General features: G+C 44.0%; 1 protein-coding gene across 1 annotated transcript in view; it reads right to left on the bottom strand.

Moving 5' to 3' along the window:
• Nucleotides 1-2876: 2876 nt before the first annotated feature.
• The window catches only part of LOC139573498 (cytochrome b5 reductase 4-like), a 41797-nt gene continuing 27132 nt past the window's right edge, over nucleotides 2877-17541 (bottom strand). The window contains exons 15-18 of the mRNA XM_071397006.1: nucleotides 16641-16727; nucleotides 15813-15974; nucleotides 15266-15363; nucleotides 2877-3486 (exon numbers count right to left, since the gene is read on the bottom strand). Of these exons, the coding sequence (XP_071253107.1) occupies nucleotides 15309-15363; nucleotides 15813-15974; nucleotides 16641-16727 (304 nt within the window). The 3' untranslated portion in view covers nucleotides 2877-3486; nucleotides 15266-15308. The remainder of the gene's footprint in view (nucleotides 3487-15265; nucleotides 15364-15812; nucleotides 15975-16640; nucleotides 16728-17541) is intronic.

The following is a 17541-nucleotide window of genomic DNA, read 5'->3' as shown; positions in this document are numbered from 1 at the left end:
GTAAAACATTTCATTTAGTCAAAATGTTCAAGCATTTAGCATAGTTGATCATAATTACTGTCAGTTATTGTGAATCATTCTTTGCAACACGATACATTCAATAAACTGTTGAAATTAGATTATTTTTGTTCCTCTGGGTTCCTGTTTCTCTGTACAGAAAGAACAAGAAAACCTGCTTTAGCTATAGACCCATCATTTTAAGTGTTTCAGCAAAGCCTCTCTCCCTCTCCCGCTGGTCACAACTGCACTAAGCCAGAGGGGGAGTCGTGTCATCAAAGACCTAACTCAGTGGGAGGAGGCCTCAGGAGGAGTAAACCTTTCTTGTCTCCTGATAAAAGCTGCTGTTGTGTGGAACTCACACAGTGAGGGGATCACAATTAGATGACAAATGAAGCAGGGATCAAGCTCCACATCGCTGGGGAGTGGTGGTCGTGCACTTCAAAATGATGAATAATTCTGTGTGTAATAGTTCACATGAACTCATGTCCAAAGTGGATCAAACATCTCATTAAAGGAAGCAGCTCAATAAAACATGCATCTGTTCTAATGGAATCTCTCTAAAGATACTCTTCTCCACTATGTCACATCAGCTGTACGTTGGAGTGGACGGATCTGGGGAGCACTAAGCTGAATGTTAAGGGGCCAGTATTGATTGATTGATTTGCTCAAGAACAAACTTCTCTCCAACCCAGAAAAACAGATATAATTCACCATTGAAGTACCGGCCATACCATAAGCTATATTTACATGTTCTTTGCTACATTGTTTCCACATTGCAGCAGAGAGAATGAGCCTACAAGGTTGACGCCTGGAGCAGTGATAAAAACTCATGACATTTAAATTAGTTCTAATTAAATAAAAAGGATGTGAAGCACATAAAACTAAAAAGTTAGGATATATAGGATATTGATGGGATATATAGGATATTGATAGATATAGGATATTGCTGGGCTATATAGGATATTGATAGATATAGGATATTGATGGGATATATAGGATATTGCTAGAATATAAAGGATATTGATGGGATATATAGGATATTGATAGATATAGGATATTGCTGGGCTATATAGGATATTGATAGATATAGGATATTGATGGGATATATAGGATATATATGATATTGCTAGAATATAAAGGATATTGATGGGATATATAGGATATTGATAGATATAGGATATTGCTGGGATATATAGGATATTGATAGATATAGGATATTGATAGATATAGGATATTGATAGATATAGGATATTGATGGGATATATAGGATATTGATAGATATAGGATATTGATGGGCTATATAGGATATTGATAGATATAGGATATTGATGGGATATATAGGATATTGCTAGAATATAAAGGATATTGATGGGATATATAGGATATTGATAGATATAGGATATTGCTGGGCTATATAGGATATTGATAGATATAGGATATTGATGGGATATATAGGATATATATGATATTGCTAGAATATAAAGGATATTGATGGGATATATAGGATATTGATAGATATAGGATATTGCTGGGATATATAGGATATTGATAGATATAGGATATTGATAGATATAGGATATTGATAGATATAGGATATTGATGGGATATATAGGATATTGATAGATATAGGATATTGATGGGATATATAGGATATTGATAGATATAGGATATATTGATATGAATCAACACACTCATTTGTATTTTCTTTCACCTACACTACAGTGAATGGAGTCTTGTAATGCCCAACCAAGATCAATATATGCAGCAGCAGTTATTGGAGGTGGTGACAGTGAGTAATGTTAGTGGTGGTGGCAGACGACAGATAGTGAGTGCCACTCCAGTCTCAAGCACCAGTCTATGTGTCAAGTACTGGTATTCTCCTCACCTCCTACACAATTCCCCTCAGCTTTCAGTCAATCATAGAGCTGCTGCTGGTAGACTAGATGGGGGCTTTCTCGCCTGTCTGGAACAACATGCTATTTGCACTACATATGTCATATCAGTAAAACCAAATTCACTGAATTGCATCTGTAATGCCATGACAACAGATGTAGATATCAATGTGACCTCACCTCTCCATTATTTCCCTTGAAAGTACCCCATGTACAACTTAGAACATGCCCTCGCCCTGCGAAGCCACCTCCCCCTCCAATGATGCTAACCACTTAGAATTCCTAATGCCAAAGCCATTACACTCCCGTTGACAGACTCGCTCTCTATACCCCCTCCTGAAGGTAGATACCGTAAAGCTCATTGAGAATCAGAGCCACACACAGTGTTTTTCATCTATGGAGACCTTTGATTTTCATCTGCCAAGACATGCAATTTCATCATATTGCCTAGTGGGTGGGGAACCTATACTCCTATACCTACAGGGAAGGGCTGGCCACCAACATGATGCCATTTACTAAGATAACACTGTGTGTGTGTATAGACGGTCCGGAGGGCAGATGGGGGGGCGAAGAGAAACAGACAGACACAGAGAGTGAAGCGAGAGAGACTGCAGGGTGTATTTTTCCTTGGATAATTGTAGCTTTGCATATGTGTCTTTCAGTGTAAGTCTTTAAAATCCTCTACTTCCTGGTGTGGTTGGGATATCATTCCCCTGCACATTTGAATTGCCTCTTCCCTGAGGTGAAGGATTTAATTAATGAATTTACTGTAGTACATTTCAGCCAGAAGCTACTGAACACAATACAACCAGGGCTCTGAATCTTAAAACAACAAAAATGTTTAGTGCATGTTTTCATTTGCTTCAGGACAGCTCATATGACTGACATGCTTGTTATAATGTGCATGATGTACAAAACTGGATATGCATTAAAAGAGATGTGGTTAGATCAACATTAGACGAGCTACAAAACCAATCGAAATAATCAGCTTGTGTATTTCTTTAAAAACCAGAACCCAACACATTTCAGTCATTGTTTCGCATGACAAAAACAAAGTGGTACTTTCATCAAGTACTTTTCATCCATAGAAGCTTGACTGTTATAGTATTGCACGTAGCATGGCCTTGTGTGTTACGTTGACAGGTGTGATCTTTGAAATTGTTATGTTCAGTGGCAAGAAATGCTGCAATTCATTTTGTGTGAAAAAGGAAGAAAATTACCATGAGATTATGTACTTTGATGTTATTGAAAAGTAAAGGCCACGCAGGGTAAGGTTTTTAAAATGGCACTTTCCATACGTTCTACAGAGTATAAATTCGATTTTTTTTAAATGTGAAAAGGCCAAAATCACATTCATTCATGGACATCCTTAATAGATACCAATGTCCAATATAAAAGTTTCTTCCTCCAAAACGACATCTACGAGATTTCATGAAAATACACCTTCAATTTCATGGACATTTTGTTCCATTTCCACCCAGATTGACTCAGTAATGACACCTGAAAGGATACATCTAAAGAGGCAGATGGACTGACTGCAGCTGGAAACGGCCAGATAAGAGCCCCTCTGGTAAGATGTAGCTCCGCTATTAACCTAATAAGAGGGAGCACTCTTAGCATAGAACAACTCTGCAGGATTGACATAGTTCGGTCTGGCAGTTTGATGTTCCACGAGGAGAAATCACGATAGTTGGTGCCTTACCAACCTCATGTATTTCACAAGAGTGAGAAATAGTAAAGGACACATGGTCAGGGTTCCCAGACGCATTTTAGAATCATTTAACTGCATCAAACATCAAGCACTTAATCAGATCACTGTGGGCTCGAGGTATTAATGAATTAAATACATATAATAAAAATATCATTTAATTATTTAAATACATTTACGTAGGTGTGTAATGTATTGCGTAATGTATTCCCATTGGTATGTATCACCTACTGTGAGTACTACAACAACCTGTGAGAGAGTAGGAGAGAGGGGAGGGAGAGAGATAAAAGAGCGAGAGATCGAGAAGAGGGGGAGAGAGTAAAAGTACTGATTCTGAAGACTGGTCTGCTTAACCATCAGTCTCTCTCAAACAGAACCACAGGCTGCAGAACAGACAAACAGCAGCAGCACAGCCTAAACAACTATCTGAATAATAATAACTCTCTGTAGGAGGGTATATGCCAACAGCAGGCTGGAAATTCTCATTACTTCTTCAACAAAAGGAAGATTTAATGATCAGAACTCCTCATAAACAACCCCAGACCTCTCTCTCTGTGGTCATGCCAGTGATCTCTCATAAACAACCCCAGACCTCTCTCTCTCTCTGTGGTCATGTTAGTGACCTCTCATAAACAACCCCAGACCTCTCTCTCTGTGGTCATGTTAGTGTACTCTCATAAACAACACCAGACCTCTCTCTCTGTGGTCATGTTAGTGACCTCTCATAAACAACACCAGACCTCTCTCTCTGTGGTCATGTTAGTGATCTCTCATAAACAACCCCAGACCTCTCTCTCTGTGGTCATGTTAGTGATCTCTCATAAACAACCCCAGACCTCTCTCTCTGTGGTCATGTTAGTGATCTCTCATAAACAACCCCAGACCTCTCTCTCTGTGGTCATGTTAGTGATCTCTCATAAACAACACCAGACCTCTCTCTCTGTGGTCATGTTAGTGTACTCTCATAAACAACACCAGACCTCTCTCTCTGTGGTCATGTTAGTGTACTCTCATAAACAACACCAGACCTCTCTCTCTGTGGTCATGCTAGTGATCTCTCATAAACAACACCAGACCTCTCTCTCTGTGGTCATGTTAGTGATCTCTCATAAACAACACCAGACCTCTCTCTCTGTGGTCATGTTAGTGATCTCTCATAAACAACACCAGACCTCTCTCTCTGTGGTCATGTTAGTGATCTCTCATAAACAACACCAGACCTCTCTCTCTGTGGTCATGTTAGTGATCTCTCATAAACAACACCAGACCTCTCTCTCTGTGGTCATGTTAGTGATCTCTCATAAACAACCCCAGACCTCTCTCTCTCTCTGTGGTCATGTTAGTGATCTCTCATAAACAACACCAGACCTCTCTCTCTGTGGTCATGTTAGTGATCTCTCATAAACAACCCCAGACCTCTCTCTCTGTGGTCATGTTAGTGATCTCTCATAAACAACCCCAGACCTCTCTCTCTCTCTGTGGTCATGTTAGTGTACTCTCATAAACAACACCAGACCTCTCTCTCTGTGGTCATGCTGGTGACCTCTCTCTCTCTCTGTGGTCATGTTAGTGACCTCTCATAAACAACCCCAGACCTCTCTCTCTGTGGTCATGTTAGTGATCTCTCATAAACAACACCAGACCTCTCTCTCTGTGGTCATGTTAGTGATCTCTCATAAACAACACCAGACCTCTCTCTCTGTGGTCATGTTAGTGATCTCTCATAAACAACCCCAGACCTCTCTCTCTGTGGTCATGTTAGTGATCTCTCATAAACAACCCCAGACCTCTCTCTCTGTGGTCATGTTAGTGTACTCTCATAAACAACACCAGACCTCTCTCTCTGTGGTCATGTTAGTGATCTCTCATAAACAACACCAGACCTCTCTCTCTGTGGTCATGTTAGTGATCTCTCATAAACAACACCAGACCTCTCTCTCTGTGGTCATGTTAGTGATCTCTCATAAACAACCCCAGACCTCTCTCTCTGTGGTCATGTTAGTGTACTCTCATAAACAACACCAGACCTCTCTCTCTGTGGTCATGTTAGTGATCTCTCATAAACAACCCCAGACCTCTCTCTCTGTGGTCATGTTAGTGTACTCTCATAAACAACCCCAGACCTCTCTCTCTGTGGTCATGTTAGTGATCTCTCATAAACAACCCCAGACCTCTCTCTCTGTGGTCATGCTGGTGACCTCTCTCTCTCTCTGTGGTCATGTTAATGTACTCTCATAAACAACCCCAGACCTCTCTCTCTGTGGTCATGTTAGTGTACTCTCATAAACAACACCAGACCTCTCTCTCTGTGGTCATGTTAGTGTACTCTCATAAACAACACCAGACCTCTCTCTCTGTGGTCATGTTAGTGTACTCTCATAAACAACCCCAGACCTCTCTCTCTGTGGTCATGTTAGTGATCTCTCATAAACAACCCCAGACCTCTCTCTCTGTGGTCATGTTAGTGACCTCTCATAAACAACACCAGACCTCTCTCTCTGTGGTCATGTTAGTGTACTCTCATAAACAACACCAGACCTCTCTCTCTGTGGTCATGTTAGTGTACTCTCATAAACAACCCCAGACCTCTCTCTCTCTCTGTGGTCATGTTAGTGACCTCTCATAAACAACACCAGACCTCTCTCTCTGTGGTCATGTTAGTGTACTCTCATAAACAACCCCAGACCTCTCTCTCTGTGGTCATGTTAGTGTACTCTCATAAACAACCCCAGACCTCTCTCTCTGTGGTCATGTTAGTGTACTCTCATAAACAACACCAGACCTCTCTCTCTGTGGTCATGTTAGTGTACTCTCATAAACAACACCAGACCTCTCTCTCTGTGGTCATGTTAGTGTACTCTCATAAACAACCCCAGACCTCTCTCTCTGTGGTCATGTTAGTGTACTCTCATAAACAACACCAGACCTCTCTCTCTGTGGTCATGTTAGTGTACTCTCATAAACAACCCCAGACCTCTCTCTCTGTGGTCATGTTAGTGACCTCTCATAAACAACACCAGACCTCTCTCTCTGTGGTCATGTTAGTGTACTCTCATAAACAACCCCAGACCTCTCTCTCTGTGGTCATGTTAGTGTACTCTCATAAACAACACCAGACCTCTCTCTCTGTGGTCATGTTAGTGTACTCTCATAAACAACCCCAGACCTCTCTCTCTGTGGTCATGTTAGTGACCTCTCATGAACAACACCAGACCTCTCTCTCTGTGGTCATGTTAGTGATCTCTCATAAACAACACCAGACCTCTCTCTCTGTGGTCATGTTAGTGTACTCTCATAAACAACCCCAGACCTCTCTCTCTGTGGTCATGTTAGTGTACTCTCATAAACAACACCAGACCTCTCTCTCTGTGGTCATGTTAGTGTACTCTCATAAACAACCCCAGACCTCTCTCTCTGTGGTCATGTTAGTGACCTCTCATGAACAACACCAGACCTCTCTCTCTGTGGTCATGTTAGTGTACTCTCATAAACAACCCCAGACCTCTCTCTCTGTGGTCATGTTAGTGTACTCTCATAAACAACCCCAGACCTCTCTCTCTGTGGTCATGTTAGTGACCTCTCATGAACAACACCAGACCTCTCTCTCTGTGGTCATGTTAGTGTACTCTCATAAACAACCCCAGACCTCTCTCTCTGTGGTCATGTTAGTGTACTCTCATAAACAACCCCAGACCTCTCTCTCTGTGGTCATGTTAGTGACCTCTCATGAACAACACCAGACCTCTCTCTCTGTGGTCATGTTAGTGTACTCTCATAAACAACACCAGACCTCTCTCTCTGTGGTCATGTTAGTGTACTCTCATAAACAACCCCAGACCTCTCTCTCTGTGGTCATGTTAGTGTACTCTCATAAACAACACCAGACCTCTCTCTCTGTGGTCATGTTAGTGATCTCTCATAAACAACCCCAGACCTCTCTCTCTGTGGTCATGTTAGTGTACTCTCATAAACAACACCAGACCTCTCTCTCTGTGGTCATGTTAGTGATCTCTCATAAACAACACCAGACCTCTCTCTCTGTGGTCATGTTAGTGTACTCTCATAAACAACCCCAGACCTCTCTCTCTGTGGTCATGTTAGTGTACTCTCATAAACAACACCAGACCTCTCTCTCTGTGGTCATGTTAGTGATCTCTCATAAACAACCCCAGACCTCTCTCTCTGTGGTCATGTTAGTGACCTCTCATAAACAACACCAGACCTCTCTCTCTGTGGTCATGTTAGTGTACTCTCATAAACAACACCAGACCTCTCTCTCTGTGGTCATGTTAGTGTACTCTCATAAACAACCCCAGACCTCTCTCTCTGTGGTCATGTTAGTGACCTCTCATAAACAACCCCAGACCTCTCTCTCTGTGGTCATGTTAGTGACCTCTCATAAACAACCCCAGACCTCTCTCTCTGTGGTCATGTTAGTGACCTCTCATAAACAACACCAGACCTCTCTCTCTGTGGTCATGTTAGTGTACTCTCATAAACAACACCAGACCTCTCTCTCTGTGGTCATGTTAGTGACCTCTCATAAACAACCCCAGACCTCTCTCTCTGTGGTCATGTTAGTGTACTCTCATAAACAACACCAGACCTCTCTCTCTGTGGTCATGTTAGTGATCTCTCATAAACAACCCCAGACCTCTCTCTCTGTGGTCATGTTAGTGTACTCTCATAAACAACACCAGACCTCTCTCTCTGTGGTCATGTTAGTGTACTCTCATAAACAACCCCAGACCTCTCTCTCTGTGGTCATGTTAGTGTACTCTCATGAACAACACCAGACCTCTCTCTCTGTGGTCATGTTAGTGATCTCTCATAAACAACCCCAGACCTCTCTCTCTGTGGTCATGTTAGTGATCTCTCATAAACAACACCAGACCTCTCTCTCTGTGGTCATGTTAGTGATCTCTCATAAACAACACCAGACCTCTCTCTCTGTGGTCATGTTAGTGATCTCTCATAAACAACACCAGACCTCTCTCTCTGTGGTCATGTTAGTGACCTCTCATAAACAACCCCAGACCTCTCTCTCTGTGGTCATGTTAGTGACCTCTCATAAACACCAGACCTCTCTCTCTGTGGCCATGTTAGTGTACTCTCATAAACAACACCAGACCTCTCTCTCTGTGGTCATGTTAGTGTACTCTCATAAACAACCCCAGACCTCTCTCTCTGTGGTCATGTTAGTGACCTCTCATAAACAACACCAGACCTCTCTCTCTGTGGTCATGTTAGTGTACTCTCATAAACAACACCAGACCTCTCTCTCTGTGGTCATGTTAGTGACCTCTCATAAACAACCCCAGACCTCTCTCTCTGTGGTCATGTTAGTGTACTCTCATAAACAACCCCAGACCTCTCTCTCTGTGGTCATGTTAGTGTACTCTCATAAACAACCCCAGACCTCTCTCTCTGTGGTCATGCCAGTGATCTCTCATAAACAACCCCAGACCTCTCTCTCTGTGGTCATGTTAGTGATCTCTCATAAACAACACCAGACCTCTCTCTCTGTGGTCATGTTAGTGATCTCTCATAAACAACCCCAGACCTCTCTCTCTGTGGTCATGTTAGTGTACTCTCATAAACAACCCCAGACCTCTCTCTCTGTGGTCATGTTAGTGATCTCTCATAAACAACACCAGACCTCTCTCTCTGTGGTCATGTTAGTGATCTCTCATGAACAACACCAGACCTCTCTCTCTGTGGTCATGTTAGTGACCTCTCATAAACAACACCAGACCTCTCTCTCTGTGGTCATGTTAGTGATCTCTCATAAACAACCCCAGACCTCTCTCTCTGTGGTCATGTTAGTGTACTCTCATAAACAACACCAGACCTCTCTCTCTGTGGTCATGTTAGTGATCTCTCATAAACAACCCCAGACCTCTCTCTCTGTGGTCATGTTAGTGTACTCTCATAAACAACACCAGACCTCTCTCTCTGTGGTCATGTTAGTGATCTCTCATAAACAACCCCAGACCTCTCTCTCTGTGGTCATGTTAGTGATCTCTCATAAACAACCCCAGACCTCTCTCTCTGTGGTCATGTTAGTGATCTCTCATAAACAACACCAGACCTCTCTCTCTGTGGTCATGTTAGTGTACTCTCATAAACAACCCCAGACCTCTCTCTCTGTGGTCATGTTAGTGTATTCTCATAAACAACCCCAGACCTCTCTCTCTGTGGTCATGTTAGTGTACTCTCATAAACAACCCCAGACCTCTCTCTCTGTGGTCATGTTAGTGTACTCTCATAAACAACCCCAGACCTCTCTCTCTGTGGTCATGTTAGTGTACTCTCATAAACAACCCCAGACCTCTCTCTCTGTGGTCATGTTAGTGTACTCTCATAAACAACCCCAGACCTCTCTCTCTGTGGTCATGTTAGTGATCTCTCATAAACAACACCAGACCTCTCTCTCTGTGGTCATGTTAGTGTACTCTCATAAACAACCCCAGACCTCTCTCTCTGTGGTCATGTTAGTGTACTCTCATAAACAACCCCAGACCTCTCTCTCTGTGGTCATGTTAGTGATCTCTCATAAACAACACCAGACCTCTCTCTCTGTGGTCATGTTAGTGTACTCTCATAAACAACCCCAGACCTCTCTCTCTGTGGTCATGTTAGTGATCTCTCATAAACAACACCAGACCTCTCTCTCTGTGGTCATGTTAGTGATCTCTCATAAACAACCCCAGACCTCTCTCTCTGTGGTCATGTTAGTGATCTCTCATAAACAACCCCAGACCTCTCTCTCTGTGGTCATGTTAGTGATCTCTCATAAACAACCCCAGACCTCTCTCTCTGTGGTCATGTTAGTGTACTCTCATAAACAACCCCAGACCTCTCTCTCTGTGGTCATGTTAGTGACCTCTCATAAACAACACCAGACCTCTCTCTCTGTGGTCATGTTAGTGTACTCTCATAAACAACACCAGACCTCTCTCTCTGTGGTCATGTTAGTGACCTCTCATAAACAACCCCAGACCTCTCTCTCTGTGGTCATGTTAGTGTACTCTCATAAACAACACCAGACCTCTCTCTCTGTGGTCATGTTAGTGATCTCTCATAAACAACCCCAGACCTCTCTCTCTGTGGTCATGTTAGTGATCTCTCATAAACAACCCCAGACCTCTCTCTCTGTGGTCATGTTAGTGATCTCTCATAAACAACCCCAGACCTCTCTCTCTGTGGTCATGTTAGTGACCTCTCATAAACAACACCAGACCTCTCTCTCTGTGGTCATGTTAGTGATCTCTCATAAACAACACCAGACCTCTCTCTCTGTGGTCATGTTAGTGTACTCTCATAAACAACCCCAGACCTCTCTCTCTGTGGTCATGTTAGTGACCTCTCATAAACAACACCAGACCTCTCTCTCTGTGGTCATGTTAGTGATCTCTCATAAACAACACCAGACCTCTCTCTCTGTGGTCATGTTAGTGTACTCTCATAAACAACACCAGACCTCTCTCTCTGTGGTCATGTTAGTGACCTCTCATAAACAACACCAGACCTCTCTCTCTGTGGTCATGTTAGTGATCTCTCATAAACAACCCCAGACCTCTCTCTCTGTGGTCATGTTAGTGTACTCTCATAAACAACCCCAGACCTCTCTCTCTGTGGTCATGTTAGTGATCTCTCATAAACAACCCCAGACCTCTCTCTCTGTGGTCATGTTAGTGTACTCTCATAAACAACACCAGACCTCTCTCTCTGTGGTCATGCTAGTGATCTCTCATAAACAACACCAGACCTCTCTCTCTGTGGTCATGTTAGTGACCTCTCATAAACAACCCCAGACCTCTCTCTCTGTGGTCATGTTAGTGATCTCTCATAAACAACCCCAGACCTCTCTCTCTGTGGTCATGTTAGTGACCTCTCTCTCTCTCTGTGGTCATGTTAGTGATCTCTCATAAACAACACCAGACCTCTCTCTCTGTGGTCATGTTAGTGATCTCTCATAAACAACCCCAGACCTCTCTCTCTGTGGTCATGTTAGTGACCTCTCTCTCTCTCTGTGGTCATGTTAGTGACCTCTCTCTGTGGTCATGTTAGTGATCTCTCATAAACAACCCCAGACCTCTCTCTCTGTGGTCATGTTAGTGATCTCTCATAAACAACACCAGACCTCTCTCTCTGTGGTCATGTTAGTGTACTCTCATAAACAACCCCAGACCTCTCTCTCTGTGGTCATGCTAGTGATCTCTCATAAACAACACCAGACCTCTCTCTCTGTGGTCATGTTAGTGATCTCTCATAAACAACACCAGACCTCTCTCTCTGTGGTCATGTTAGTGATCTCTCATGAACAACACCAGACCTCTCTCTCTGTGGTCATGTTAGTGTACTCTCATAAACAACCCCAGACCTCTCTCTCTGTGGTCATGTTAGTGATCTCTCATAAACAACACCAGACCTCTCTCTCTGTGGTCATGTTAGTGATCTCTCATAAACAACCCCAGACCTCTCTCTCTGTGGTCATGTTAGTGATCTCTCATAAACAACACCAGACCTCTCTCTCTGTGGTCATGCTAGTGATCTCTCATAAACAACCCCAGACCTCTCTCTCTGTGGTCATGTTAGTGATCTCTCATAAACAACCCCAGACCTCTCTCTCTGTGGTCATGTTAGTGATCTCTCATAAACAACACCAGACCTCTCTCTCTGTGGTCATGCTAGTGATCTCTCATAAACAACCCCAGACCTCTCTCTCTGTGGTCATGTTAGTGACCTCTCTCTCTCTCTGTGGTCATGTTAGTGACCTCTCTCTCTCTCTGTGGTCATGTTAGTGACCTCTCTCTGTGGTCATGTTAGTGTACTCTCATAAACAACCCCAGACCTCTCTCTCTGTGGTCATGTTAGTGATCTCTCATAAACAACCCCAGACCTCTCTCTCTGTGGTCATGTTAGTGATCTCTCATAAACAACCCCAGACCTCTCTCTCTGTGGTCATGTTAGTGATCTCTCATAAACAACACCAGACCTCTCTCTCTGTGGTCATGTTAGTGTACTCTCATAAACAACACCAGACCTCTCTCTCTGTGGTCATGTTAGTGTACTCTCATAAACAACCCCAGACCTCTCTCTCTGTGGTCATGTTAGTGTACTCTCATAAACAGCACCAGACCTCTCTCTCTGTGGTCATGTTAGTGATCTCTCATAAACAACCCCAGACCTCTCTCTCTGTGGTCATGTTAGTGATCTCTCATAAACAACCCCAGACCTCTCTCTCTGTGGTCATGTTAGTGATCTCTCATAAACAACCCCAGACCTCTCTCTCTGTGGTCATGTTAGTGATCTCTCATAAACAACACCAGACCTCTCTCTCTGTGGTCATGTTAGTGATCTCTCATAAACAACACCAGACCTCTCTCTCTGTGGTCATGTTAGTGATCTCTCATAAACAACACCAGACCTCTCTCTCTGTGGTCATGTTAGTGTACTCTCATAAACAACCCCAGACCTCTCTCTCTGTGGTCATGTTAGTGTACTCTCATAAACAACCCCAGACCTCTCTCTCTGTGGTCATGTTAGTGATCTCTCATAAACAACCCCAGACCTCTCTCTCTGTGGTCATGTTAGTGATCTCTCATAAACAACCCCAGAACTCTCTCTCTGTGGTCATGGTAGTGACCTCTCTCTCTCTGTGGTCATGTTAGTGACCTCTCATAAACAACCCCAGACCTCTCTCTCTGTGGTCATGTTAGTGATCTCTCATAAACAACCCCAGACCTCTCTCTCTGTGGTCATGTTAGTGATCTCTCATAAACAACCCCAGAACTCTCTCTCTGTGGTCATGGTAGTGACCTCTCTCTCTCTCTGTGGTCATGTTAGTGACCTCTCTCTCTCTGTGGTCATGTTAGTGACCTCTCATAAACAACCCCAGACCTCTCTCTCTGTGGTCATGGTAGTGACCTCTCTCTCTGTGGTCGTGTTAGTGACCTCTCTCTCTCTGTGGTCATGCTAGTGACCTCTCATAAACAACCCCAGACCTCTCTCTCTGTGGTCATGCTAGTGACCTCTCATAAACAACCCCAGACCTCTCTCTCTGTGGTCATGCTAGTGACCTCTCTCTCTCTGTGGTCATGTTAGTGACCTCTCATAAACAACCCCAGACCTCTCTCTCTGTGGTCAGAGCAGAGGAGTGTACAAGAACAGGATGGTTCAAAAAGCTCTGGTACAGACATAGACAGACAGTGAGCTGATGATGTTGACCTGAGGGTTCAGTGCTGCTGGGTAATTGGCCATTCATCCTTTGTGTGTGATTCACCAGCTCAGAGAGCCCAGCGGTCACGTCCTAAGCGACCAGAGAGAATGACTGTCCATCCGTGTTTCAAAGCACCAGAGAAAGAGAGACAGAGACACACACAGAGAAGGAGCGAGAGAGAGAGACAGAGACACACACAGAGAAGGAGCGAGAGAGAGAGACAGAGACACACACAGAGAAGGAGCGAGAGAGAGAGACAGAGACACACACAGAGAAGGAGCGAGAGAGAGAGACAGAGACACACACAGAGAAGGAGCGAGAGAGAGAGACAGAGACACACACAGAGAAGGAGCGAGAGAGAGAGACAGAGACACACACAGAGAAGGAGCGAGAGAGAGAGACAGAGACACACACAGAGAAGGAGCGAGAGAGAGAGACAGAGACACACACAGAGAAGGAGCGAGAGAGAGAGACAGAGACACACACAGAGAAGGAGCGAGAGAGAGAGACAGAGACACACACAGAGAAGGAGCGAGAGAGAGAGACAGAGACACACACAGAGAAGGAGCGAGAGAGAGAGACAGAGACACACACAGAGAAGGAGCGAGAGAGAGAGACAGAGACACACACAGAGAAGGAGCGAGAGAGAGAGACAGAGACACACACAGAGAAGGAGCGAGAGAGAGAGACAGAGACACACACAGAGAAGGAGCGAGAGAGAGAGACAGAGACACACACAGAGAAGGAGCGAGAGAGAGAGACAGAGACACACACAGAGAAGGAGCGAGAGAGAGAGACAGAGACACACACAGAGAAGGAGCGAGAGAGAGAGACAGAGACACACACAGAGAAGGAGCGAGAGAGAGAGACAGAGACACACACAGAGAAGGAGCGAGAGAGAGAGACAGAGACACACACAGAGAAGGAGCGAGAGAGAGAGACAGAGACACACACAGAGAAGGAGCGAGAGAGAGAGACAGAGACACACACAGAGAAGGAGCGAGAGAGAGAGACAGAGACACACACAGAGAAGGAGCGAGAGAGAGAGACAGAGACACACACAGAGAAGGAGCGAGAGAGAGAGACAGAGACACACACAGAGAAGGAGCGAGAGAGAGAGACAGAGACACACACAGAGAAGGAGCGAGAGAGAGAGACAGAGCTGCTTTCCTTCCATATTCAAAGAGCCTCTGTGGGTCTCTGGCATCGCTGCTAACCGCAGGAGTCAGGTCCATCAGTTCAGTCTACAGTGCATAGAAAGACATTGTGCCAAAAAACACATTGGCCGGCAGCCTAACAACATATCTTCTCTCCCAGACACTCTCTCACAAATCATGTCTTCTTTCACACACACACACACACACACACACACACACACACACACACACACACACACACACACACACACACACACACACACACACACACACACACACACACCTCAGGCTGTAAGGTTGAGATATGTCAGGTCTGAGACTGACGCTCAGCCCTGGAACACATAAATCTCCTCTTCACTGAAACATTGCTGTCTCACCAACCTGAGAAAGAGAGGAGGGAGATTAAGAGAAGTGAGAGGGGGAGTCAGAAAGCCTAAAGGTGGGAAAAGTTATGAAAAGTTATCCAATGTTATACAAGTTAACTTCCTTGCACTACATAGCCTGAAATAGCTTGAATCTACTAAATCAACATTAACATAAAAACATACAGCATGGCCTCTATATTTAGACATTTTTATTTGTATTTTTTATTTAACCTTTATTTAACTAGTCAAGTCAGTTAAGAACAAATTCTTATTTTCAATGACGGCCTAGGAACAGTGGGTTAACTGCCTTGTTCAGGGGCAGAACGACAGATTTTTACCATGTCAGCTCGGGGATTCCATCTTGCAACCTTTCAGTTACTAGTCCAACGCTCTTACCACTAGGCTACTTGCCGCCCAGCTAAATGCCTAACTGGAGTGTGTAGAGGGGTGTGGAGTGTCACTCACCCCACAGTCAGCTCGGTGAAGTCTGAGGGGCCACACACACACACAAAGACCTTTGAGTCTTCAGGCCTAACCAGGAAGTCAGTCAGCATGGAGGCCTCAACCCGCCCCTTCCTGCCTGTCCACCCATCACATGGCTCTGACAGAATATACTCCACCTGGAACCTGGAACCATAGAATAGAGCAGAATAGAACCTATCACACGGCTCTGACAGAACATACTCCACCTGGAACCTGGAACCATAGAATAGAGCAGAATAGAACCTATCACACGGCTCTGACAGAACATACTCCACCTGGAACCTGGAACCATAGAATAGAGCAGAATAGAACCTATCACACGGCTCTGACAGAACATACTCCACCTGGAACCTGGAACCATAGAATAGAGCAGAATAGAACCTATCACACGGCTCTGACAGAACATACTCCATCTGGAACCATAGAATGTAAGAAACAAATGTATCTTCTGCCTTACCAATTGACAGACAGATCATCAGAACATACTGTACACTGACAGAGATCACGAGAGAACATTCTCTGCCTAGCAGCAAGACTACATGTACAGTAACATGTATGTGTTAATGCTGCTTCACATAAGAATCTAGTCAAGATGGTAATGATGGGGAGTATTCACACACCATGAAGACATGCAATCATAGACATCTGGAGCGGGGCAAGAACACACACACACACACACACACACACACACACACACACACACACACACACACACACACACACACACAAACACACACACGATTAGATTCACCAGAGGGTCAGTCTTGCTGACATCTAACGCAGCCAACCTCAGAATGACCACACACACACCTCTCATCTTCAGCTGCGAGGCCATCAAGTTCAGAGTGCCACAGGATGTCTCTTTCCTGTCTGTTGAAGAACATCAGCTTGGTTTTCCTAGAACACACAAAGATCTAATGCCATCAGAACAACCTTGTCCTTCACAATGTATACACATCCTCAGAAAGAGAACAAAGACAGCCGTGTCCTTCACAATGTATACACATCCTCAGAAAGAGAACAATGACAGCCTTGTCCTTCACAATGTATACACATCCTCAGAAAGAGAACAAAGACAGCCTTGTCCTTCACAATGTATACACATCCTCAGAAAGAGAACAATGACAGCCTTGTCCTTCACAATGTATACACATCCTCAGAAAGAGAACAATGACAGCCTTGTCCTTCACAATGTATACACATCCTCAGAAAGAGAACAATGACAACCTTGTCCTTCACAATGTATACACATCCTCAGAAAGAGAACAATGACAGCCGTGTCCTTCACAATGTATACACATCCTCAGAAAGAGAACAATGACAGCCGTGTCCTTCACAATGTATACACATCTTCAGAAAGAGAACAATGACAGCCTTGTCCTTCACAATGTATACACATCTTCAGAAAGAGAACAATGACAGCCTTGTCCTTCACAATGTATACACATCCTCAGAAAGACAACAATGACAGCCTTGTCCTTCACAATGTATACACATCTTCAGAAAGAGAACAATGACAGCCTTGTCCTTCACAATGTATACACATCGTCAGAAAGAGAACAATGACAGCCTTGTTCTTCACAATGTATACACATCCTCAGAAAGAGAACAATGACAGCCTTGTCCTTCACAATGTATACACATCCTCAGAAAGAGAACAATGACAGCCTTGTCCTTCACAATGTATACACATCCTCAGAAAGAGAACAAT

The sequence above is a fragment of the Salvelinus alpinus genome, chromosome 4, assembly GCF_045679555.1.
Source record: "Salvelinus alpinus chromosome 4, SLU_Salpinus.1, whole genome shotgun sequence".
Classification (NCBI taxonomy): Eukaryota; Metazoa; Chordata; class Actinopteri; order Salmoniformes; family Salmonidae; genus Salvelinus; species Salvelinus alpinus.
The sequence above is the reverse complement of the archived record's forward strand: the minus strand, read 5'-3'. Positions and strand labels throughout refer to the sequence as shown.